Source organism: Pezoporus flaviventris, unplaced genomic scaffold, assembly GCF_033815535.1.
Source record: "Pezoporus flaviventris isolate CSIRO_AGI_PZ_B2104156 unplaced genomic scaffold, CSIRO_AGI_Pfla_v1 ptg000007l, whole genome shotgun sequence".
Lineage (NCBI taxonomy): Eukaryota > Metazoa > Chordata > Aves > Psittaciformes > Psittacidae > Pezoporus > Pezoporus flaviventris.
This window is the reverse complement of record NW_026892555.1, coordinates 79,810,104-79,837,875: the sequence shown is the minus strand read 5'-3', so window position 1 is coordinate 79,837,875 and position 27,772 is coordinate 79,810,104. Positions and strand designations below refer to the sequence as shown.

General features: G+C 35.9%; 1 protein-coding gene across 3 annotated transcripts in view; it reads left to right on the top strand.

Annotated features, from left to right (window-relative positions):
• The window catches only part of CDH10 (cadherin 10), a 94,541-nt gene that overhangs the window by 53,467 nt on the left and 13,302 nt on the right, over positions 1–27,772 (top strand). For all 3 annotated transcript variants that reach the window (XM_061449269.1, XM_061449268.1, XM_061449270.1), the window contains exons 3-7: positions 8,257–8,551; positions 17,991–18,110; positions 18,716–18,883; positions 23,060–23,247; positions 26,091–26,344. In XM_061449269.1, coding sequence (XP_061305253.1) covers positions 8,257–8,551; positions 17,991–18,110; positions 18,716–18,883; positions 23,060–23,247; positions 26,091–26,344 — 1,025 coding nt within the window. The remainder of the gene's footprint in view (positions 1–8,256; positions 8,552–17,990; positions 18,111–18,715; positions 18,884–23,059; positions 23,248–26,090; positions 26,345–27,772) is intronic.

The window sequence follows — 27,772 nt, the reverse complement described above, 5'->3', positions numbered from 1 at the left end:
ATATAGGGACTGGAGCACCTCACTTATGAGGAAAGGCTGAGAGTGCTTTAACTCTCTTCCCTAATGGAGAGAAGGCTCAGGGGAGATCTTAGCAATATTTACGAACACCTGAAGGAAGGGTGCAAAGGGAACAGACCCAGATTCTTTTCAGTGATGCCAGGTGACAGGACCAGAGGCAGTGGGCACAAATCAAATGCAGGTGGTTCCCTCTGAAAACCAGGGAACACTTCTGCCCTGTGAGGGTGGCTGAACACTGGCACAGGTTGCCCAAAGAGGGTGTGGAGCCTCCATCATTAGAGATACTCAAAATCTGTCTAGACATTGTCCTGGGTAACAGGGTCTAGGTGGCCCTGCTTGAAGAGGGGTGGGTTGAACAGATGACCTGAAGAGATCCTTACAATCCTCAGCCCTTCTGTAATGTAATTGTATCTTATGATTGAAACTGTAACTTCTTTTCTTAGTAATTGGTATTTAGCTAGTTGGGGTTTTTTTTGAAAATATTATTCTCTAGAATAATGGATTTTGTAATTTACGAAAAGGAGAGGGAAAACTGATGGGTAATAAAAGCGTGAGTTACGTTTAAGGGTTTACACATTTTCCACCTCTCTTCTCTCACAGATCTACCTTTAAATCCTGACTACATCTGTAGGGTTTTAAGATATCAATACATTGCTTCTGGAATATGCCTCTATTACATAAATAGCCTCACTGATGTCATTGTGATATAAATGAAGCCAAGATTTATTGAAGACATCTTTGTCCCTCATTGTTTGAAATCTTACAATATTAGGTGTAGCATCATTTCAGATTCATCATTACCTTCCTGAGACATATGAAAAATATGTCTACTCTCTCTTCTTCCCTTTTTTGGGATTAAATTTTACGCCAGGACAAGGGGTAACGGGTTAAAACTTAAACAGGGGATTAGATTGGATATAAGGAGGAAATTCTTTCCTGTTAGGGTGGTGAGGCACTGGAATAGGTTGCCAAGGGAGGTTATGAATGCTCTGTCCCTGTCTGTGTTCAAGACCAGGTTGGACAGAGCCTTGGGTGAGATGGTTTAGTGGGAGGGGGCTTGGAACTAGATGATCTAAAGGTCCTTTCCAACCCTAACCATTCTATGATTCTATGATTATCATGGATATCACTGGGAAATCATTTAAATATCCACTTAATGTTTTTTTATTCCTTAATTCTAATATATATATATGGTTTAATGTGAGGTGTCCCTACCCATAGCAGGGGGGTTGGAACTTGATGATCTTAAGGTTCTTTCCAACCCTAACTATTCTATGATTCTATGATATATATATATATACACACACACACACACCCTGACCTTAGCTGTCGCTTTCCATTTCCTGGTAGGAAGACGTTGTCATTCAGTTTTCTGTGGTATATTTGTTGTTTCCTTTAAATAGATCTCTTCCAAAGATATACATATGTATATATAGTTTAGAATATTCATTAAGAGAAATGAACACATAATAAAGATTGAAAATCTTCACAGCTCTTACCAAGCTACATGTTATGGTGATTTCAGGTGGAAACAAAGACGGTCTTATTTAATGTGTTTTTAAATGGCCTCCAGCGTCAGGAATGAACTAAGCATTACTATTCTTAATAGTGTTCCGCATTTGTTTAAAAAGCATGTAATGCTTTTTATCTAAAGTGAAAATTGTAAATTAGGATAAATAAAATTGTAAATTAGGATATATAAAAAACTAATACTGTTTTAATGGTTATATTGTTAATAATGCAAATACTTTAGGAAAACATATATAAGCTATAATAAAAAAAAGAAAATACATCTTTTTAACAAAAAAAAGGAATTACCTGAAATTGCTTCTTAGTTAGCTCTTTGTTGTCATTAATGCAGAGAACATGAGGATTAGTAGTGACTTTTCCTTTTAAGAAAACCAAAGCTAAACAGACGAAACCAAAGCTTTTGAATATATAAAAGCTGTTCTGAATTCAGTAAATGAAAGATATGTATTGCTTTAGCTTATTAGACTTTCTAGGCCAATTCTTGGTGGAATAGAGATACTGTTCTGCAAACTACTTAATCCTTCAGTTTCACTGCACTTCTCTACTTTCTGTGTCCACCTGGTGTATGGACTGTGTTTACTGCAATAAAATTGGAAGAGATCATGCATATTGGCTCATGCAAGAGCTCTTTGGTGTATGAAATTCAATTAGTCTCTAGATCATGCTAGCTCAATGCTTGTGTGCCTTGTGGTATAGAAGCTGCAACAATCTAATGAAGCTGAAACTTTTTTGTTCTAGCTCTCTGAACATCAGCTAAAGACCTTGGCTTGAGGAGGGAGTTTGTTTATTGGAATGTTGACTCAGTGCATCTGTGTAAGATTCTTCGTTGCTCGTGTGATGTGTTGTAAAAAAAAGAAACTGCCTTTCTCAGGCGAACTCCTAGAACATTTTGTCAGTGACAGGACCATCTACCTTCTCCAGATTGTGAAGCATTTTGAAAAAGCTACAGTAATGAGCAAAAATCCAAGTCTAGTGATGAAAAAATACCTTTACTGTATGATTATTTTGTGGAAACGGAGAATCTTGAAGATGATATCACTTTGTCATGAAGATTTTAGGGAGCTGGGAAAATAATATTTCTAATCCTGTCATAGATACTGACTCACCAGGGATGTGGAAAGAAATCCTAAACTTATTATTAATTTTAATTTATCTCTTACTATTTTAAAACATTGGTAGGAGCAAACAAAAATCTTGAACAGCAAGGAACTACTCTAATGTTTCTTAATAAAAATGGTAACAATGATTTTTATCTTTCCTTTGTATAATGAATAAATTTAAAGTAAACTAATATAATCTGAAAATGCACTGCAGACTGGACTTTTTAATTTCTGTTTGTTGCTACTTCTCAGCAAACAAAAGAATTTCAGAGGTCTCCTCATATTGCATTGCTTGCTATGCTTCCATTTTAGTTTGCTCTCACTTTATCTTTCAAAGTCTCACAAAAGTTTTCCTTTTGAAATGTGCCTTTTTCCTTTTCGCTTGTCTCCCGTTTTAAATAACACACAATAGCACAGGACTGGCAAAGTGACAACATAACTGGGTGAGAAAATGAAATGTGTGACATGTCTCATTAAAACTTATTTCAAAACCTTGCATCACTGAAGAGATTTTCTTTAAATGTTACCTAAAGGATAAATTGAAGTAAGTGAATCTCTTTGGTGCGTAAAATCTGGCTCAAAGCCATGATGGTTAAATCTGGCAACAAAGAGACTATGGCACAGGATATGAGCTATTTTGAAAGTCTTTTGAAATAAGAGTAGCTAATGTTCAATTGCATCATTTAATAATTCAGTTCATGATGGCTAAAATAAATATGTTCATTGTGGGAATTCTGTATCAACTATTTTCTGCTGATTTCATGTAAATCTGCTCACTGTTGAGATTATGTTTAGAGAGACTATCATTATTATTCTATTCTGTTGAATCTGCTAATATTATATGTGCTCTTGAAACTCAGAGTGAAATTGTGAATGCTTCTGCAGGTATATTTTGGCATCACATGGCTAATGTGATTACTTAGAAAACAGCTCATAGGTTACATTTTAATAGGCTAAATTTTCCCTGAAATTTGACGTCAAAATTAAGAGAAATTAAGGACTTGTTTGAATAAAATATAAAAAGAGTAATTCAGGAGTGTACTGAGGTCTCATTGTTTCTGTGATACTTGGATTAAATTGAAATGTTGACAAACATATTGCAGAAGAAAGTAGAATCCCATTTTCTAGATTTGACAAATAAAAATTACTATTATAGAGTAGGAGAGTAAAAATGTGTTTAGTGAGATAATGGAATAGTCTGTTATTTGGAAAAGAGTATAGAAAACTGTAAACTCTGTCAGGCTGGACAGAGCCTCGGGCAACGTGGTCTAATGTGAGGCATCCTTGCCCATAAACGGGGGGTTGGAATTAAATGATCTTAAGGTCCTTTCCAGCTGTAACCACTCTATGAGTCTATGATTGGAAGTTCTCCTATATGATATAGCATATTAAATTAAGATAAAAATCATATTGAGCTGTATTAATGCCTACAGTAAGAATTCATGCTAAAGGCTGGTTAATCATATATTCTGGTCTCTAGTTATCTGAATACCAATCACTGAAAATTCATAGAGGGACTTCTGAATCTGAAATTCAAACGGAAATAGGTGTGACAAATCTTAAAGTCTTCCTCTGGCGTTGTCATAAATAATCTCCAATTCCAGAAGTAGTTTGCATGTTAAAATATCTGACTAAACTAATCTTCTCTCTGTTTTCCACAGTAGCATCTTCTGTTTTTTTTTGTGAAAATAGGATTAACACTTTGTATGGTATTCAAAAAAAGTCCGTGACCTTTATATTCAATCAGTAGATTTCAGACTGTGATGGACTTCAAAGTGTGTGGGGGTAAGAAAACCCACACTGCTGTAATTAGCAGGTTTGATTTTAATCACTGGAACTCAGTTAACATAGAATCCACACATTATAATTTTCAACTAATTTTTAAAGCAGAATTTTTATGTTCTTCATCTAAAGACTTCTGAAAGACGTTTCACAATGATCTTTTACAGATCTAAAAGATACGGAGCTGAATTTGATTGTGGCATCTTTTCATTAGCTCATTTTATTTTTGGTTGCATTACCTTTAAGAATAAGATAATATATATTCATGAACTGTTTTTTTCTTGCAATTAATGAAAAAAGAAATCCATCATTTAAAACATGTTTTTCTCTCTTTCTTGGATTGGTAACTCAGTTACTTTTTAAGCATTCACATAACAATCCATTTTGTTACCATCTCTAATTTTAACTATCTTCTCTTTAGCAACAGAATTAATAATATCCAGTGGTTTACAGTACCTTCCTTTTTCATGTATATGAAATCTTTCTCAATTTAAAAGTTTGTTACACCAATTTAGGTAGATGTACAGATATGCAAAATTGTGTTTCACAGTAATTGCAGTTCCTGTAAGATGAAATGGGGCTATATATAATAAAACCAACAGATGCCCTGGTTTTTATACAGTGAGAAAAAACTATATATAAAGTACGTTTCACTGACAGCTGAAAAAGGAAGTGTTTCTGTGGAAGAACAGCAAAAAAATTCACTGAAACGGGAGTTTGCAAAATATCAGTGACAGATACAAAAACAAAACCACATCTTCACAGCTGATCATTTTGTGCAATAAAATTTCTAAATGAAACAGATGTCTCTCTTTTTCTCAGCTTGGCTGACATGAATCACAGATGCCCATTAGCCAAAATATCTATAGGAAACACTTTATACTAAAAGTAGCAGAGAAATATTTTGCAGAACTTTCTTTTAATACTAGAGTAAAATGACAAAACTTTGCAGTGCTGTCTGACACACAGCTCATGCATTTCAGAACTGGGTAAAGATTCAGTGTTAAAGGCTGTCAAGCACTTGGTCTTTAGCGTTCTTGAGCCCTCTGATAATGTATGGATTGCATGAAGAGCTAAGAAAATGAAATAAGAGTTATTCTTTTTCTAACTTACACATAATACACATTTTCACTCCTTTAGTTATCTCTGGAAGCCTTGTTTGTCATATATATAGCTTTTTATTTCCTGGGCACCCACAAGACCTTCTGAAATGTCATTCTGAATTTGAAGTTTTCCTACAACAACGATAGACTGTTATATGTAGGCATAAAATTCAAACTGGATTACCAATCCAAAGTGAAATTATCAACATTCTTTAGAAAATGCAAAGTGTTATAGCTTCAATTGTTGTTCTGAACTATGCAGGTTGATATTCCTTATAAATGTGTTACTCAGAAATGCAACTACCAGCTCCCTCAAAGCCTTTATGTGGATGTCTCAGAATCTTATATTCAGCTCCTTTTCCAGTGTTTTGGCTAATATAATTGAAAAAAAGCTATAAAATTTGAATTTGGTGAAGGTAGGAGGTGAGTAGCACAAAAACGTCAGCTTAGTAAGAATTTTTTACTTAGTAAGTAAACTTCCAAATCAGCTTAGGAAAAATTTTTGACATGCACCTAGCTACAGAGGAGCAGTAAGAAACCATCAACATTGATGCTACCTTACGTATTAGACAAATAAGTATGCTGAAAAATTTAGCTCTAAATCCAGATTTGGATAAAAATATAGTTGTTTGAAATTGTTCATATATATATATATATATATGTGGTGTAGGGGTTTTCTTCATTTTCTGATTTAGTTCTGATCACTACACTGTGTTTGTGCTTCTAGTGCCAAGCAGCATTCTCGGGCATCAGAATATGCTTACTGGAATTACTAAATTTTTTTTTACAAGTTCCTGGTATGCTTTTGATAACTATCACGCTCCAAAACAATTTACATGCATGATTCATGAGTTAAATATTCCTGGGAACTGTTTGCATGGGGTTATGCTATTCTGGAGATAGAGAATTTATCAGAATGGATTTTTCCAGACTCTACTGATTTCTGAATAAAAGAACAGGCATTGCAGCCTCAATGTACTATCATCAACTTTTGTAAGAATCTGTAATACCAGATCTGTCTTTGGAAAGCACATGAGAAAACTGCATTTAATTTAAAGATTTTCTTCCTCCTCCCAATCTTTCTTGCTCAAACAGTCCTTTGTTTTGTATTTCTAGCACACATGTCTAAGGAGGAGCAACCTCCTGTAATTGCTGTTCATCATTCTGCTGTGAAAATACTGTATTATACCATGCTGGTCATGGACCACTAGTAAGCTCTGATACCACGATATGTTTGAAGATAAGGTGGTGCCTCCTCTCTAGAGAAGAAAACACTTAAAGCCTTTTGAGAACTAGTTACACTAAATGCCATTACATAATGGGCTGCAGCCTGCAAGATACTGTCCAGTCCCCTAAAAAGAATGTTACTTAGGAAGGTGAGAAGTCACAGCTTTAATGGGCCATCAAGAGAAGAGCATGAGGGGTTAAAGTTCACAGTTCACTCCCAAAAAAGGAGTAAGAATGGCCTGAAAGGTTCAGTTTGAATTCAGCAAGAGAAACAGAAGGCAAATTAAAAAATAAGATGTATTTGGGAAAGATTCCTCTTAACATCTACTTTCCTACTCTTCATTTTAGAATCAAATAAAGATTAATGAAATATTTTGTAAAGTAAACGTACACATATGTAATGTAAGTAAAGTTTGTCATTCTTTGATAAATATTTACAGTGTTTCCTTCCCAAGGTTTATTTCTGAACTGAAAGTTTCCTTATTTAGAAAATCAAAGTTCAGAACCATGATAAATTTCTGAATTTCTACCAAAAATGCTTCGATCCAGGATTCTGCAAGGAACACTGCAAGTATATTTGCAGTTCATTTTTGTAATCAGAGCTTCTACTTGATTTGAAACTTCTGCTGAACTCCAAAAGAAAAAAGTATACATTTCTTGCTGAAAATAAATCTGAATGCCAAATTCTTTCAGTTAATTATGCAATCAGTGAAACTGGAAGGAACTTTCCAACAGAAATCATGGTTAGTGTATGCAAAAGATCGAATGAACCAGCCGCGTTGCTGTTCTGAACAAAGCAATGTAATATTGATTTCTTTTTTTTTGTTTTGTTATGGGTGTACTAAAATTGGTCAGTACCACAGGTCATTAAGAGATGAAGTTAAGCTTTATATTACTTACATAATGAGTATTAAATCAATACTGAATGCTTAATAAATTTGTTTCTTTCCTTCAGGCTACTTACATTAGTTGATGGAGTGAAAATGATAATAACTTGAAATGAAATGTTCTCCAATTTAGGAGAAAGATAAATAATATGTGGTGTTTTGATTTTTTTTTAATTAGTATGACATCAAACCAGGTTTCTTTTCCTTAATTGTTGTGTGTTCTGTCATGTCTTTATCTACGTAGTGAATTTATAACTAGCACAGCAGGTTGGGAATTTTTAATAGGATCTCTTTGAGGAAGAAAAAGGTCAGTATTAACATAAGAATCTTCTTTAACAATTGCGTTGCAGAGGTTTCTTAGCAGAGAACAGGTGTTGCTGCAAAGCTAAATCTGCCACAGCAGTCAAGTCAAAAGATTCTTGGAGCTGTTAGGAAAAAAATGCTTCAGTATGTCATCATGACTGCCAGTCAATGGTGACTGAAGTTTACTGTGTTTTGTTGGTATTAAACATGTTCTTTTGTACACAGAATTATTTAATACAGAATAATTATTTTAAAAACAAATAAACTACTTCTAAATAAAATGCTCTGATTTTTCTTCCTTTTCAGCTTCATTCTGACCAGGACAAGGGAGATGGATCGCTGAAATACATTTTATCAGGAGACGGTGCTGGTACTCTTTTTATAATTGATGAGAAAACAGGTGACATTCATGCTACTCGGAGAATTGACAGGGAAGAGAAAGCCTTTTACACCCTGCGTGCCCAGGCTATTAATAGAAGAACTCTGAGACCAGTGGAACCTGAATCTGAGTTTGTCATCAAAATCCATGATATCAATGACAATGAACCAACATTTCCAGAAGAAATTTACACTGCTAGTGTTCCTGAAATGTCAATAGTGGGTGAGTGCTTTATACTGAGGCACCTGTGCCATGTTGCTGGCTGAGTAGTTTCTCCATCCCCTGAAAAGGCAGTCATGCTCAGAATTCTGCCTGATGGGTTAAGTATTTTTCATGTGATTTATTTGTTCAAATACTGAAATTGAATCCAGAAAGACATTTTTGTGATTTCTACTTGGACTATTTAAATTACTAATTTACAGTGATTTGGGACATAAATATAAATAGAAGTAGTCACTGGTGAATTACCCTCCTCCTGGAGAACTGTTAAAATAAGATTACTAAACTAGTGTGTTGAAAGCTCAGTAATTTTTTTCTTTCATTTTCACTGGAGGTCCCAGGTGGTGATAAGTATTGAATGGAGAGCTGTCCCCACTTTCCCTTTCTGCTGCTGAGGAGAGTTACATGTTTAGTCCTGTGCTGCTGATACCCTGCTTGAAAGCAGACACCTTCTTTATTCTCTTTTCTTTCGTTTTTTTTTTAGTGTATGGACAAATCCTCTTGCTCTTTCAGTTCCTTCCTTAACTCACTCGTGAATGGCAGCTTCACACATCTTAAACAGCTGCTTGAGTTAATTTTTTTATGTTTGCAATGTATTTTGAGTTCTTAACTACAAAGTTGTGGCCTAGATCATGCCAGCTGGTCAGATTCAGAAACAAGGGCATTTTGGAATATGAACTATTATTAATTAGTACATACAATTCTTTAGAAAAAAAAAGCTTAAAAACATATAGAGTTTCTTTTTAAAAAAATAATATTCATTTATTTATTGTATAACTAGATATAATACTATGTTCTAATATTCAGAAAACACACAATAACTTCAGTAACTCTTTTGGCCTTTATTACAATTTTAATTACTATCACTGCTTGAACTAGATCAAAGACATGTATGTATACAAGTATTGAAGTTTTAGTACTTAGTTTCATGGCCTTTGGAAAGTATTAAAAGTGCAAGAAAACACATACTGAAATATACAATACTGAAAGAGAATGGCCCTAGCAAGCGGTGCAGCAATGTGTGTTTCTATTCTTAATATGATATTTCAATCTGCTTTTATTTTGTGATTGAATAATTACTAAAAGTCCAAACATTCCTTTAGTATAAAGGATAAATAAAAAAAAAAGATTGAGGAGGAAATCTATTAGATGATTGCATAGGGCCATACTGGAATTCCATCGAACTAGTCCACATTAAGAGAAGAACTAAAATGTCTTCTTTCTTCACTGTTCCAAAATAGACAAAAGTTAATACTGATTTATTAATTTACTGATAAGTTCTCTAGAATCATGCATTTCTGTAAAGGTATATAGCTTCAGGCAGAGCATCCTGAAAAAGCATTGCTACGTTTTCTAGAGAAGCATATGGCAAGATTACAGTAGGGTTGAAATAAGATGCCTTAAAGCTTTCCCTTTAATTCTTATGTTCTTTCTATAAACTCCAGAAGGTATTGCTTAAAATTTTCAAGGAAAGATTTTAAGAAAATGACTCAGTGTATACATACTATGCTATTTTATAACATTCAGTTATGATCTATTTATTCCTACTTTTGTCAGTCTCAGTTCCAGAAAGATCATCTTCTTAAGTGTTCTCAAATATCCAAGACATTATTTCAGTGATTCTAAAATACTTAGGATGTGAGGTTCCAGAGTATCTGTACATCCACATATATCATAAAAATTTGAAAGTGCAAAATACCCCAAAAATTACACTGATAGTTGTCATTGTTTAAGCCAGTTGGTAACTCAGAACCACGCTGCCGCTCACTTACTCTCTCCTTCCCCTCCCATCTCCAGGCAGGATAGGAAGGAGAATCATAGGAATATAAACCCCACAGGTTGAGGTAAGAACAGTCTGGTAACTAAAGTATAATATGAAACTACTACTACTGCTACTAATAAGGGAAATAACAGGGAGAGAGAATATAAAATTAAAAAGGAAAGAGTAAAAAACAAACCCAAACAAAAAAAAACAATTAAAAAAACAGTGCTGAGTGATGCACAGAGCAATTGCTTACCACCTTCCGACTGATACCCAATCCGACCCGAGCAGTGATCTGGGCCTTCCGGGTGACTCCCCCCAGTTTATATACTGGGCATGACGTGCTGTGGTATAGAATACCCCTTTGGTTAGTCTGGGTCAGGTGTCCTGTCTCTGCTACCTCCTGTTTTCTTTGCCCCTCCTTACTGGCAAAGCATGAGAGACTGAGAAGTCCTTGATCAAAGTGAGCATTACTTAGCAACAACTAAAATACTGGTGTGTTACCAGCGTTTTTGTCAGACTAAAGCCTAAACACAGCACTGCACCAGCTACTTGGAAGGAGAAAAATGATTGCTACTGCTGAACCCAGGATGACAGTTAAGAAAAGAAAAAAAAAAAATCTTGGATGCATTTGCAGTAGCAACCCTGTGTCTTGCCCAAATAGTTACACTGAAACAAACAGACTGTTCTGTCAATAAAATTACCTTGATTTAGAGAATTATAACTAGGTTAAAATCTACCATGTTCCTGGATTTCATAAATGTGGTATTTCAGCTGCTAGACTACTATCTCATGGGTAGAATTTGCTTTTCACTTTATGGCTTTTAGCTTTATGGCTGATCCCTAGAGGCATGTGTTCATCTGTGGTCCATGAGCGGATGTCGTGATTTTAAGAGGTATTCCTCAAAGTTGATTCATTTCTGATTGAATTTTCCAACTTAAAAAAATCTACTCTGTAATCTCAAAACTAAAGGCTAAATGGACAAGGGGAGAAATGTTCTAGAAGCACCCGCTGCGTAGAACTTTTGAGACAAATAGAATTCATTAGAAATCTGGGAGTCGTCTTCAGTCTTGGAAGTGTGAAGAGGTCCCAGTTGACTGAAAGAATGCAAATGTCCCAGTTTTCAAGAAGGGAAAGAAGGAAGACCCTGGTAATTACAGGCCTGTCTCACTTCATTGTCTGATAATATTATGTGAAAAACTCTCCAGCACACAGCTAGACAAATCCATAATACACCGAATGAGCAATTGGCTGACAAGTCAGGCTGAAGGTGTTACAGTAAATAGGGTTATGTCAGGCTGGGGGCCAGTCACCAATGAGTTTTCTCAGGGCTCAATTTTAAACCCAGATGTTTTCAGAAATGTTTTGTATACAGGAGTCAAATGTACATTAAGTAAGTTTGCCAGTGATACTAAACTAGGAGGAGCTGGACTCCTCAAGGGTAGAGAGGTCTTAACTTACAAGTTAGAGGGCTGGGCAGCCACCAATTATATGAAATTTAATCACAGCAAGTGAAGGATTTTCCACCTGGGGTGGAATAATCCTGGTTATGCATACAAATTGGGAGAGCAGCCCTGTGGAAAGAGATCCGTAGGTCTGGATCGATGACAAGTTGAATTTGAGTCAACTGTGTGCCCTGGCAGCCAAAAAGGCCAACCATGTCCTGGGGTGCATCAAGCACAGCATAGCTAGCTGGTTGAGGAAGGTGATTGCCCCACTCTACACTGCATGGCTGTGGTGCCATCTTGCGTACTATGTGCAGTTTTGGTATCCCAGTGTAATAAAGACATCACACCATGAGTGTGTCCAGAGGAGAGCAACCAAGATTGTTAAAGGTCCTGAGGGCAACACTTACAAGGAGCAGCTGAGGTCACTTGGTTTGTTCAGCTTGAAGAAGGGAGGCTGAGGGGTCATTGAAGTCTACAATTTCCTTAAGGGAGGCAGCAAAGGAATAGGTGCTGATCTTCTCTCTCTGGTGAACTGTGATAGGGCATGAGGAAATTGAATGAAGCTGCATCAGGGGAAGCGAGGGTACACAGTCACTGGAACAGGCTCCCCAGGGAAGTGGTCATGGTACCAAACCTGTCAGAGTTCAAGGAGGGTCTGGATGATGCTCTTAGTAATATGATATAGTTTTAGGTAGTCCAGCAAGGAGCAGGAAGTTGGACTTGGTGATCCTTATGGGCCCCTTCTTATCTCTATTTTAAGAAGTGTCAAAAACATAGCTGATCTGCAGGTTTGCAACTGTGTTGTCTATTTATACACATGCGTACTTCAACCACAGTAATGAGATGTTCTGTATGCACTTACCTGAATACCAGAAAGAAGACAGACATTGTAGCATATCTTACTACATATGCCTCATTGCTTTTAGAGCCACATTGTATAGTGCAGATAAGAGCTAGAGTTCAGAGATACTGGATTTCTTTTCTTACATTTTCAGCAAGTTTGCACATATCATTCATCAGTATATCACATCTCCGGTACTTAATTACTTTGGAGGTTGAAACTGGTGATCCTGTGCCTCTTTACTCTACTCTTGTGAGACCTCACCTGGAGGTTGTGTGCAGTTCTGGTGTCCTCAACATAAAAAGGACATGGAGCTGTTGGAACAAATCCAGAGGAGGGCCACGAGGATGATCAGGGGGCTGGAGCACCTCTCGTATGAAGACAGGCTGAGAAAGTTGAAGCTGTTCAGCCTGGAGAAGAGAAGGCTGCATGGAGACCTCCAGGGATGCTGGGGAGAGACTATTCATTAGGGACTGTAGTGACAGGACAAGGGGGAATGGGTTCAAACTTAAACAGAGTAAGTTTAGATTGGATATAAGGAGGAAGTTCTTTACTGTAAGGGTGGTGAGGCACTGGAATGGGTTGTCCAGGGAAGTTGTGAATGCTCCATCCCTGGAGGTGTTCAAGGCCAGGTTGGACAGAGCCTTGGGTGACATGGTTTAGTGGGAGGTGTCCCTGCCCATGGCAGGAGGGTTGGAACTAGATGATCTTAAGGTCCTTTCCAACCCTAACTATTCTATGATTCTAGGATTAATAACCTGTTAAATTGATAAACTTTTAATCACCGGGCTTTCATTACCAATTCATAAATGAAGGCTGTTATTTCCTAATGCCCTGCTTCCTTCACCAAAAGCATCAGAAGTGTGCAAGTAGCAAAAATGTGCAAGAAGCATTAGGAAATCTGTGCACCCCTTGGAGTACAGGGTTTGCTTCATCCTACAATGCTTTGTACTATAAGGTACTACAAAGGGGGCCAGGAGGTAAGAGACTATTAAGTCTTTATCTACTCCATCTTCCCCCATCCTTGAGTTACCAAATCATGATGTAGCCATACACCAGCCTCTTTCAGACCTGAAGCAGAATTTTTGATTTCTTAGTCAAGCTGTGGTATTAGTCAGATGGATACCTGAGAATGACTGTTTCTACTATCAAATACAGTGTTTGGAGGAAAGCCCATTAATTCTTCATCATCTTGTTCAACTTTTTCCTGCTGCTCGTTAGTCACAGTAAAGGCAGAGATAATGGGCCAACTTTAGGATCTGGGTCAGTATCCTCAAAGACATCCTTCCTGTTCTCCTGCAGTCTTTGTATGATTACTAGATGTTTTATTTTCTTTCACTTTTTTTCTTTTCCTTACTTTCAAAGTTTGTAAATCAGAATGTTCTTATGGATTTAACAGAAATCTTCTGTCCATCATACTCTTATCTGTCTCTTTCTGCTCATTTGAAGGTTTATTTTCAGTACCGCAGATCAGTCTATTTTCCGCCATACAGCTTTTCCCATGGTTGTTGCCTATTGGTATCTTTTAGACAAGTTTTCAGAACTTCCTGCTATTTAGACCTCTTTTTTTTTCCTCTCTTTTTCTCTTTTTTTTTTTTTTTTTTTTTAATCATCACATTCTTTTATTTGTTGCTGTTTCTCTATTCATCCCTTGTAGCCTACGTATTTCTAATCATTTCTTATCTTTATTGCATCCCATATTCTCAGTGCTGTTTCTACAATCTGTCATGCTCCCATACTGGTCTCTTCTGCTTCTGACTTAGTGATATCAATATATGCTTCATAAAATGTAATCACCCTCTCGGTTTACGTGTGAGTTACAGGTTGGGTATCCCACAGTTAGCATGTCATCTCTATCTGTGGTTCTCTTTTTGCCTTTCTCTTTAGACAGCAGTTAGAGCTACTTGCTTGTCTTTCTCCATAGTTTTTTTTTTGTACACTCCCTCATTAGTGCTATTCTGCCAATTCCCAGTCCTTAGTCCTCTCTGCCATAGCATTTATCTTATAATACTTACTTCTTTTTTTCCTATAAACAAAGATTTGTTTCTTTTTACAGTTATCTCACCAAACCTTTTGCATTTTCTGACTTAGAATTTCAGAGTACCCATAATAACAAGATTTGAAAACCCAAAATATTGTATTACATTTTTTAGATTTTTTACAGACTTTGATTTTGCTCTGCACACAAATCCTACCATCAGGAGAGGAGACAAAAAAAGGAAATAAGTCCCAACCAAACCCCCCAAAAACACCCCCAAGATTAAACATTTTTTCTTTAAAGGAACGTCATAAAAGAATTAGAAATACCCACTGATGTACTTGCTTCCAGCTTATTGTTTTCAAAGTTACAGGAGTACCATGTAGCCAAAGACCGTTCTGACATTGATTTCTCAGAAAATTGAGCCTTTTCCACTTCTTCTCTGTTATTCTGCTGCATTAAACAGTTTATTTTAGGGGAGAACATGTGTTATTATTCCCTCGCTTTTCACTAGAAAGAGCAGAACATTCCTGTTAATTAAACTGATTTGTATGGATAATTTACTATGGAGGGTACATGCTGTAGTCAAATATCACATAAGTGGGAGTAAGGAAAAGGAAATGTAAGTTTCAAATTCTGCTTTACAATGGATATTCCGTGGATTCTTTTTCTAGTTAATTATCTTCAGTGATTCTTATCTAATTTGTCTACACTGTAAGGCCAAAGTCATTAATAGTTGTATGGTGTTCAAAGATGCTTGCTAAGAACACATTAAAAAGGACCAAATACATTAATTACTATTATAGTACTGGACCCTAGGGAGATTCTAACATTATAATTAAAATTATGTTAAAATATGCCTTCTGAGAACTACAATAATCTGACAAATGACTGTTTATTTCTGGGCCTAGTTCATCACCGTATAGTTCTAGTTTACTGTATAATAAATTTGCAAGTATACAAGGAGAAAATTACAGAATTCATAGGTCTTACTAATAACATAGCTCCTGTAATGCTCTTATATGTTTCAGATTGTCCACATCACTGTCTCCTTTATGCAGTCCTATAGAACTTAGGTTAGACTCTTATAAACTTCATCAGAAGCAGCCTGTGCCTGTGTAAAAGACATAGCAACACCCATACCTGGTGGTGCTGGCTAAGTCACACTAACTCTGCAGCTTTTAAACCCCCCAACAGGACTGATCATATTCAGCATCTTCAGATTTCTGGTCTGGCCTTCTGATTAGATCAGTGTATTTATAGTATTTAGCATCTTCAGTGACTTCAGTGAACTGAAGCAAAACAAGGCAAGCTGATGGTTTGACAGTTGACGTGCACAACATAACTGATATCCTGATATACTCCTCCTGTTAGCTTCTTTGCATAATTTCAGACAGTGGGTTTTTTTTTTGTAATAATTACTCATCTCTCAGCGTAAATCTAGAGACCACATTTCTCTTTCTCTTACAAGCAACAGCCAATATGAAAGTGGCAGCTTCTGCTTCCTGAATGGAACACAGAAGTCTAGCATTGCCCTTGCACTTTTCTTACCAGGTACCTGACTGGTGGAAGCAAAAGCCATATTGCTGAGGCAACATTAAAAGTATAGTTCATCCTTGCTGCTTTTGGGTAATGGGATACACATTACCCTGAGCACAACCCACTGAGTAAACCACGCTGTGTGAGTGATGAAATTAAGGAGCCCAAATCTCTTCCCACAGACTTTAAAGGGAAAAGGGTCAAATCTACAATTTTCAGAAGTGTGTGATAGATTTTATTGGGAGTATATGCAGCCATGCTCACTGCAGCTAGAGAGAACAGCTGGTATGATTTGTTCTGTTTCATGTGTATGTGTACTGCGCCAATATGTGTATTATGATTAAGGCATCAGTAACTATTATACACATCTTATTACATAGCAAATACAATTGTTTGAGATTTATTTTCATAGAATCATAGAATAGTTTGCGTTGGAAAGGACCTTAAAGATCATCTGGTTCCAACACCCCTGCCATGGGCAAGGACACCTTCCACTAGACCAGGTTACTCAAAGCCTCATCCAACCTGGTCTTGAACACTTCAGGCATGGGGCAGTGTCGTGGTTTAAACCCAGCCAGACAGCTCGTTCACTCACTCCCCCCCTTTCCCCCCTCTTTCTTTCCTTCCCTGTACTCCCGGAGGGACAGAGAGAATTGAAAAGAATGCAACTCCCACGGGTTGAGATAAGAACAGCTTAGTAACTAAGGTATAACACAAATCACTACTGCTACCACCCATAATAATTATAAGAGAAATAACAAGGGAAGAGAATACAACCGCTCACCACCTGCCGACCGATAACTCACCCCCCAGCCTGACCAAGCACTGACTAATACCTCATCCAACCCCGCAGTGCCCTAGCCCTTCTGGGTAACTCTCAGTTACATCCTGGGCATGACCTGCTGTGGTCTGGAATACCTCTTTGGTCAGTTTGGGTCAGATGTGCTGTCTGCTTCCTCCCGGCTTCCCTCCTCCCTGGCAGAGCATGAGGCTCAGAAAGTCCTAGGTCAGACTAAAACATCGGTGTCATCAGCTCTGTTCCCAGGCCAAAAGTCAAAACACAGCACTGCACCGGCTACTAAGAAGGAGAAAAATGACTGCTACTGCTGAACCCAGGACAGGCAGCCACAAATTCTCTGGGCAATTTGTTCCAGTGTCTCTCCACCCTCACAGTAAACAATTTCTTTCTTATACCTAATCTAAATATTTTAGATTAAAGCCATTCCCCCTTGTCCTATCACTGCATGCCCTTGTAAAAAGTCCTTCTCCAGCATTCCTTAGGCCCATTTTAGGTATTGGAAGACTCTTACAAGGCCTCCCCTGAGCTTTCTCTTCTCCAGGCTTAACAAGCCAACTCTCTCAGCTTGTCATAGGAGTGCTGCTCCAGCCCTCTGATCATTTTCATGGCCCTCCTCTGGACAAATTGAGCAGTTCCATGTCTTTTTTGGGGGCCCCAAAGCTGAACACATTACTCCAGGTGGGGTCTCATGGGAGTGAAGTTCAGGGGCGTGACCACCTCCTTCGACCTGCAGCCCAGGATGAGGTTTGCTTCCTCAGCTGCAGGCGCACACTGATGGCTCTTGTTGATCTTCTTATTGATAAACACCCCGAAGGTCTTATCCTCAAGACTGCTCATAATCCAGTCTCTGCTCAGCCTGTATTTGTGCACACTTGTGGGATTAGGGAAGTTTAGATTCAATTCATGAAGGAAATAGGGAAGAATGTACTGAAGCTGCCTATAGATCATAAATATATTTGAGAAGTCCAATTAACATTATTAGAAATTTTCTTTGTGGTCTGCTTGCATGGGAAATGATGTTCTGGGACCTCTACCTAGTACCATGTGAAACTAAGCTGTCCTTGGATGTTTCAGGTACTTCTGTGGTGCAAGTTACAGCTACGGATGCTGATGACCCTTCATATGGAAACAGTGCCAGAATAATTTACAGCATACTTCAGGGACAGCCATATTTCTCTGTGGAACCAGAAACAGGTCAGGCAAATTGACATTATTTCCATTAGCATAAACTGTTGGCTTTTTTTCATTTTAAAAGTCTTGTATCACCTAAGAAAAAAATTATTTTAAAAAAAAACCTAACTGAAATGAAACAATCTTTATTGCTTTTTTCTCGTAATATATAATTCTTATAATAAATACAAAACAGAGTTATTACAGCTGACACTATGAATTATAAATAACTTTACAGTGATACTATTGATACCTTAGGATCTAAGTAGCAACATTTCTGATAAAGGCAAGAATAAAGGTCTGTGTCCTAGAAAATGTTTTTTCTTAATGATTCCACTTGCGCTAATAAAAGGTGTCCTTTCTACTCATAAAACTTGTGCATAAATATCTTGAATTATTTTTAGCATGAAATGGAAAGGGAGCTGTGATGTGGAGCAAATTTGTTTAACAAAAAGATAGCCTGTACTGAAGGCTATTCATAAAGCTTATGAACAGAAATTTGTACTTTAAAATGTGAATATTTTAGAAACATATTTCACAGACTAATGCAAAAAAAAAGATGCATCAGATTACTGCAAATAAAAAATAAGGAGATTGTTAACATTTTTATTATTATTTATTTGTTTAAGGCATCATCAGGACTGCTTTGCCAAACATGAACAGAGAGAACAGGGAGCAATACCAAGTAGTTATCCAGGCAAAGGACATGGGAGGCCAGATGGGTGGATTATCAGGGACCACCACTGTCAACATCACTTTGACTGATGTCAACGACAATCCACCTCGATTCCCTCAGAGTAAGCTGCATTTAATAGTTATCTTGCACTGTAAGAGCTTCAAAGTGAAGAGTTAAGCAATCACCATCTGGTTTAATTTACAGTAAATCTAGATTATGGGGCACACATGAACAAAAGGCTTATGTACTGATTTATTCACTATTGTTAAAGCAGTATATTAAATGTTACAGCATTTGCTTGTTAGTTACATGGTCAAATATAACTGCAGGAAATCTGGAATACTTTCCAGAACTATGGGAGGGAGTAGTAGGTGGACTTGTAAGAGCATTAGAGCAATGTTCTTTTTCCTTACCTATTGCTTAAATCCTACACACTCCCCCACTGGAAAATAAAACATGTAGTAATTCTAAATATGCAGAAATGTTTGAATTGTAGTATCTGCTTAAATATTTAATCATGAAGAACGTGGAAAAGAAATTACTTGAAGGGAATCAAGCAGATTTGAACTTTTTCAGTTACAGTGCTACAAAACCTAATAGAAAATTTCCCAAAGTAAAAGGCATTTAACTTTTTTTTTTTTTTTACAGCTTAAGTTTACCAGTGCTTTTTATAATGCTTTTTAGCTTCCGATAGTACAGCTATCAAGACTGTTTATCCTCAAACTAAAATATAAAAACAAGCTTGATCTCTATGGAAAATGGAAATATTAAACTGCGTAACATCAAGCTTGTTAAAGGTGAAGCATTTTAAATACATTTGAAGCCTTTTGCTAGTGGTTTGGACATATTTAATAGTTAAAGTATTCAAAGTATCCTCATCACCTATTTTTTCTTCTGTATAACTCTACTGTATCCACTAGTTACTGATTATCAGTTTTCAGGCTCAAAATAACAAAATTGGCTTCAAATGATTCTGATTTTTACATGCTCTTTATAGCACAAATGCAGTATGAAATTTTGTTCATTTTGGCATTGTAGTTAATATATATGTATTTAGCTAAGATATTTATCACCATGTGATTTCGTATCAAAATCATGACCAATTGAATACTTACAGTTTGTGCATTTCCACACAGACCCTGTTCTGGACAGAATTTATTGGTAATTTGTTACTTTATGTTCTTGGTATTTCCACAACTTTTTGATTTACAATTTGTCTTGTTCCCCTTGCATATAGAGGATTATGGTAACTCGAGTGCCATGGAGGCAAGGGTTGGCCTGGGGTTGGCCTTTTTTCTTGTTTCTTGAACAGTGCATTAAATTAATACTTAGAATGATAGAATCAACTTTCTAGAACAATTTTACATGACTTATCTGGCAGTCCAACATAATATTTGAGTCAGATAAGGACCTGATGTAGCAGGTATTGGAGCTTTGTTTCAACTGTAATATTTCAAGTGTTGTCAGAAGTAAGGAGATGGTGTTGGACAATGATAAATGGAAAAAATGGAAAATGGAAAAAGTTGTTTACAAACCTTGGAGCCTGAGTCTGACTGAAACTCAGTGCATCTGAGTTATAGCAACTTGGATCTTCTGTGAGACTGTAGACTGTTTTACTCTATAAAAATATCCACCTTTACTTTATATGCCTATTCGAGAGTAAATGGGTAGAAGGGTAAACATGAATAAGTTTACTTTTTCATTCTTTCAGTCTGAAGTATTTCCAGACATAAGTGGATAGACTTTAATCTTCCAGTTGATTTTCACTCTCCTCAGTACATGGAAAAGCTTTTTCTTTCCTTGATTCTCCCGTTTTTATTCCTGACAGACAAATGAAAGAACATAACTCACTGGAGTAAATGCAGACAATTACTCTCTTTGAGGAAGAAGTGAGAGAAAAAGGGTGGACAGCAGAATTTTGCATGAATAACTATAGTTTGGTATAGTTTGTGTTACAATACAGTTTTTAAAACTCGCTGCATCCAGTACTTAGTCAGTGCATTAACTATCTTCAGTGGCAAAAATAATAAAACAGTCTCTCATACTATGGTGAAGATTTCTATAAATCAATATTTTGTTATAAAATTATCTTTCAGATTATAGGTTTCTGGTTATTTTCACTCTGTGTTTCAACTATCTTTTTAGTAATTAAAGATATAAGCTCTTATCACTTTGTAGAGCTAGTTATTGCAGTTGGAGTCAAAGTAGTGTCCACAAAAGCGTAGCTTAGGGATGTAGTTTTAAGCACTTTAGAAAAAAATATGGGGAATGCTGACACACTATAAAACTAACTATGACATACAAATATTAATTGAGAAAAAGGTGGTCTTTCATTGTAGTCTCACAGTACTGAATAAATACTTAATTGGAGCAGAGGAGTTTTTCTTCTGTTTTTGGTTAGTTTTTTTTTAACCATCAGGCGATTACAAACAGATTATGCACTAATGTAGCAAAGTACACAGATTTATGTATTGGAGAAAGGTAATGAAAATGTCAGAGCAAATGCAAGATGAATCACTCAACTGAAACACCAAAATGTGACTGAGAAAAAAAATATCATAGAATGTGGAGTGTATGTGGCCATAAAATGTATCAGTTTCATGTCAAAAGCTGCCTAAGTAAAATTATATGAAGAAATGAAATTTCAATATTTTTCATTCAACATTTAATTACAAATGTGAATGTGGTGTTTGTTTGTTTGTTTTTTTTATTTTGCTGGAGTTTTTGGTTTTTATTGTTTTTTGGTTTTGTTTTTGGTTTGGGATTTTTTTTGTGTTGGCAAACTATAGCATACTGAAACAGAAAAAAAGAGTTCTGTAGAATGAGAAACTAAGTCTCAAATGTCCCAATAAACAATATGTTTTTTTCAGTGAATATTCTCCAAAACAAAAACAGTTCCTGTATCACTCTGTATCCTGTTTGTAATATAGTCTGTTGAGAGACACACATAATCTCCACATGATTTACCTGTGCTTTCCTGAAGATATTACAAGATCATGTTGCCAGTGGTCTTCCCATTCTGCCTTGCCACTGGTCTCTGCCTATGATTCTTCCCGATTGCACAAAACTAATGACTCACTTTATGTACTTTTCTGTACTTCTTATTTGTAATGACTTGTAAATGTGCTGTGTTTTGGGTAGCCTGTTCAACTTTTTTCTGTTGCGATTGCTGGCCTTTACCATTTCCACTTCTGTGTTACTGTTAACTGTCTTTCTAACTCACCTTACTTACCTTAGGAAGTCTGTAAGTAAAACAGCAAATCTTGGAACAGTTAACTGAGGATAAAGAAGAAAATGTTTTTCAATAGAGCTTTCATGACTTAACTTTCATCTCTGTAATGACAGCTGTATCTGCATTAATTTAAAAACTTTTTTCTGACAGTTCTTCATAGTGCATAATGTGTCCCACATGTTTTCCTACCGTATGTTCTGACAGATGGGACCAAAGATCTCAACCCTTATTTACAGTTTTCACAGTAAGGCTAGGACATAGAATACTAAAAAGTATGGTAAGATACTTATTTTAATTTATTGCAGCATGTCTGAATGGTGACAGTTTTATTCCTATGTTTCTTATCAGCTCTGTGAGACCACAATAAAGGAATACAACCGAGCTAGAAAAGTAGCACGAAACCAAAATTGCAATATTCATAAGCCTTATTTAAGTATGAATTAACTGGTTTAACAAGTATGGACATACTGTCTGCTTGTGGATTTTCAAAAACTTATCCTGCATTAAGATGTCATTCAAATGTATTTAATATTGTATCTGACTATCTAAATTTGAAAGCTGAAATGTCAGTCTGCTGCTTAGACTTGGCCAGAGAACGGGATTCGTTCTTGGTATTGCTTCCATGATAAAATAGATGTAAAATCTACTGTATCCCAAATATAAATGTATACATCTATATAGATGTGTCCCAAAGTTAACCAAATACCTTAGATATTAAGGGGAAAGAGGCAGAGTGAAGCCTGAAAAGAACAGAGAGCAGTCTTTTCAGATTATATTTGAGGGATGACGCAGACCAGAAGACCTAGCTGATTCTTCTTTGAGATAGAATAGAGGTCCTTTTCAATAATGTTTTTCAATTAATTTGTTTCCTACGATTTTGTTTTCAATCTTTTACCTAAAGTTTTCTTCTGCATTGCTCTCTGCCTCACATTTTGCCCACCCCCCAGTATTAATTGACGAGTTCTCTAGCATAAAGATACAGAACAATATGCTGTCAGCAATTGTGTGACACAGTCTTACTTAACACCTATGGGGCTCCTGAGTGGTTCTTTGTTTCTTTGCTAGGTACCATCCACCTCCGCATCCCCGAGTCCTCTCCAATTGGGACGGCCATTGGCAGCATCAAAGCCACAGATGCAGACACTGGAAAAAATGCAGAAGTACAGTACAGAATAATAGATGGCGATGGAACAGATATGTTTGATATTGTGACACAAAAGGACACACAGGAAGGCATCATAACTGTGCGAAAGGTGTTAAGAACATTCACTAAATGATTTTTGTGTCAATGTTATGCCACAAATGTTCACTGCAAAAAAAGTGTCTAGATCATAAGATGATATGTTCTAACTGCTTAATGTTTGCAAGCATCCCCTATCAGTAAGGTACTATTTTCTTTTAAGATGAACTGTAAGTAACATGTGGTAACAATATCTGAGATGCAGCATAGATTTAAAGCATTATTTCCAGAAAGGTACGTAAAAAATGGCCCATCCCCACTGTGTTGGTACTAATTATCTCTGATTTCAAATACGCTTCTTTACTATTCGTGTAACCTATTTTCTTCAGCAAGCAATATGAAGTTCACTCACTACTGCGAGACATGTTTTCCTTCTCTAGGATATTCTTATCAAGTGAGGTTACCAGTGTATGCCAGAACACAAACACACTCACAGAAGTGGAGTAGCAAGCTATATTGTTTTGCTCTTATTTCTGACACATCAGCTGGTTAACATATGAACAGTGAATAATGACAGTGTCCCTGTTTCAAGGCTAGCTTTAGCTTTGCCCTCTGTCTTGCATGTCAAAGCACTTCCAGAAGTGTAAGATTTCACACTTAGAAATGCAATTCACCTGATCCTCAGCAACTTCTCAAATGAATTTCCCTTCCAGAAGTCCCTAAGTCCTTCTCCTACCAATTTTGAGAAGTGTTTCTGAAGAGTACAGGCAGTTTTTCTAACATAAAATACTGTTTGTATTATCTTTTAAAACAAATCTTAAGCACAGAACAGCAAATTAAACACTACTGTAAAATGTATCTGCATATCTGATATGGCAAACAAGGAAAAGGTAAGTTCTGCAAAGATCAGTGTGTTCCTTTTAAATCTCTTTTCTTCTATGTTCATAGTCAGCATTGCAACTTATCTGGGAAGGAATTAAAATATAGAGTTAGAGGCCTGATCAGTTTTCACTTCCTAGAAGTTTGCAAAGGCTTCCCTTGAGATGCTCCTTGCTTGCTTCCTTGCTTCCGATTTTTCACACTGAAGAAAACCAGACTGCCGTTATATTCGATCAATTGTCTTGAAAAAACAGTCTAATAACTTGATCAAGCTCAAAAACAAAAATTGTTATAACACAGCAGCTCCAAAAATGTCACCAAAAATACTAATGAACAAGATCTTATTTTGTCATTAACAATCTGACATGCTTTGCAATTTTCAGGATGCTTTCTCATATTGATAAATAAGTAGTTTATTTAAACAGCACAGAAAACAGCATTAACTAGCAAGGAAGAAGATATCCTCAGTTTGTTCATTTATGCCAATATTTTTTAACTGTTTTTCCACATTGATTATCATTATGTTTTCAGTGGTGAACAACTACAGCTAATGTTCCTTTACTGAGCCCATAGGTTACTAAGTCTGAATTTAATACCTGCTGTAGTAAAGCATTTTCTGTACAAGGTTTTCTGAACAAATTCTGACAGCCAAAATAATTGCTTTGCCAAAATTTCATATATTTGGGACAGTTTTGTTAATTACTAGTGATATGTTGGAATACCAGCATAATCCAGGTTTTGCAGTATAGCCTGAAGATATGTCCAAACTTGACGTGAATGTACTCATAGCAAGTTTATATCTTCATGGAACACCTTCAAATTAAGCCAGCTAGTTAGAATAAAGGAGGACTAACATGGCTTCTTTCTTATAGGCTTGACACCATCATCTCTTAACAGCAGCAGGCTGCACTTTATAAAACACACTGATAGTCTCAGATCTAGGTTAAATGGCAGCACTGTGTTGCATTTCTGTTATAGTCATAGATATTCTCCCTTCTGTTCTAAATACTATTAAAAAAGAATATTGGGGGCAAAGGGGAAACTCATTCTTTCACTGGACTTTCTGCTCTTAAATAGAATATTTAAATTTCTGGTATCTTTCATGAATATTAATTTGTATTTTAAAGCAGGTAGGCAGAGAAAAAAACAAAACAAGTCTTCTATCACCCTTTTCACTGATGAATGAAAACCACCAGTTTGTTATTTCCCTGAGATTTTGAGGTAGGTCAGGGAGTCTTTTTGTGTCAGAAAGGTAAATTCTCAGCTTGCTCATTTCCTGAGTATCATTAATTAGCTAACACTTTGCATCTATGACAGAAAAGTTTGAAGGAATAAAGGTTCTTTTCTACTCAAAATGGTTCCTAATTGTAATCCTGAACCTTTCTTTCTTCCATTTTAAAAAGGAACCGCTGACAAAAATGTCAAATCTATTTTGGGAAAAAAAAAAAAAAAATCCCTGATGTTGGATTCATTAAAATAAATGAAATGGAAAAATATTAAGCTCTTACTGTTTCTCTACATACTGAGAACTTTGACACACCTTCCCTTCCTTAAAAGAAACATAAAACATTGCTGATATTTAAGGCTACTTACATTTGTTTGACAATAAGGATACTCCGGCCATTTTGTGTATCCAAGAGTTTAGTATTTCCTGGGAAATATTAGTATTAATACCTTGTTTTGAAATGTCACTATTTCTAAGTCTGTATTTCAAGTATTTTAAATGTTTGTATGATAGTTTTAAATATTCTCGTGAAATGACTGAAAAATTATGTAAATAATCAGTAGATTTTTACTGAAAAATCTTTTTGTTGGTAGTGCTATGATAATTCAAATAATACTTAGGAAAAGGAACTTCCTCTAAAAACAATGGAAATTTTTTACTCTGCTGTGGAAAATTTAAACACTATTGGGATTCTCCCAGCCCAGGGCAGGATCCGACAAAGCTTGAGTCCTTTTCAGTTTCCATTATGTATGTGAGTCAACATCTGTCAATATATAATGTAATTTAATGAATGTTATCGTCTTCATTTTTAGCCACTAGACTATGAGACAAGACGACTTTATACCTTGAAAGTAGAAGCTGAGAATACTCATGTGGATCCACGTTTCTATTATCTTGGACCTTTCAAAGATACAACTATTGTGAAAATCTCTGTAGAAGATGTAGATGAACCTCCCATTTTCAGCAGATCTTCTTACCTTTTTGAGGTTCATGAAGATATTGAGCTGGGGACAATTATAGGAACGGTGATGGCACGGGATCCTGATTCGGCCTCAAGTCCAATAAGGTAATACTCCAGTAAGAAGTTAGACATTGAAAAATTAATATATTTTAATTTTTTTCTGCTACTATTAGATCCTACATACTACATTGCATCTAGCTGAATGTAGTAAGCTATATTTTGCAGGGGTGAGGTTGGTGGGTGTGTTTGTATAAGCCTTAAGAAACAGGTAAGCAACACTGTCCAAGTTGGATGTGTGTTGTCTTGAAATACTGAACAAAGTACAAAAATTATATTCTGGCAAAACAACCTTATTTACTGACTCTAAAGTCAATTGGCACATACTTCTTAATGAGGCCCAGCTGGTAAAACTGGATTAGGAAATTAAGCTGAATCTAATTTTCTTCTATGGTGATTCGTGTGTATGGAAAAGATAGGAGACAACAGCAAGCATCTGAAATTGAAGAGTATAAAAATAACTTAGAATTACATTTTTACCCACTCTAATTGCATGAGACAACTGACAGTTTTAGTAGTTGTATTTTCTAAATCGTGACTGGAAAAAGAACAAACTTGGAGCATTAGCTTAATTTGTTTCTGACACAACTTGATGAATCAAGTAGTGATGATACATGCAGCAGGTATCATCACTATTATTTACACAGAGTAGCAACCTAAAGATTATTTTATGTCATTTTTCTATGTTTTGTTTATGTTTCTTTTCATTCTCTCACAGAAAATTTAGAAGAGGCAGGTGAGGCAAACCAATAATAAGGGCAAAGAAATTTCTAAAAAGTGACAGGGACGATTGAACCTAGATTTAATTTGCTTGAAGAAAAAAATCAAAGATATATTTGATAATGCTGTTCATAGTACAGTCATTTCATTAGCTTTCATTTAATGCTATCTAGTTGAAGACAAGAACTTTAAAGCAATTGCATAGCACAGATCAAATTCTCTTTAGTATTTCCTCTGTTCCTCAAGTTGCAGAACAACCTTGTATATTCATTCAAACAATGATTACTTAGAATAAGTATTTACAGGATTTTACTTGTTACAATATCAATACTAAATACAAAGTACTATCTGTTTACCCCAGAAATTAACAGCTAACATTTAAACAAAAGGATTTTGAAAAGTGTCATACTTTGAAATTAGAGAAGTTTGTGTAATACATTAATACTGCTATTAAAAAAAATCTTGTAGCTTTGGGTTGTAAAATTGATTCATGTTTGTGGTTTTATTTCTGGTTTTCTGTTAATTTTAAAATATTAGCTTCTGTTTATTAAAATTATAAGTTCAGCTTTCTATAAATTGAGTTCAAACAACTTCCTGTTGCACTTACTTGTTGAAATTTTTTTTTGTTTACATATTTATATTACTGTATGTGGTGAAGTGAGCAAACAAAACCCACCAAAATGTGACAGACATTATTTTCATATTATAGCATTTTTTTTTCATTTGGTTCAGTTTAGTTGAATAGTGTAAATAAAT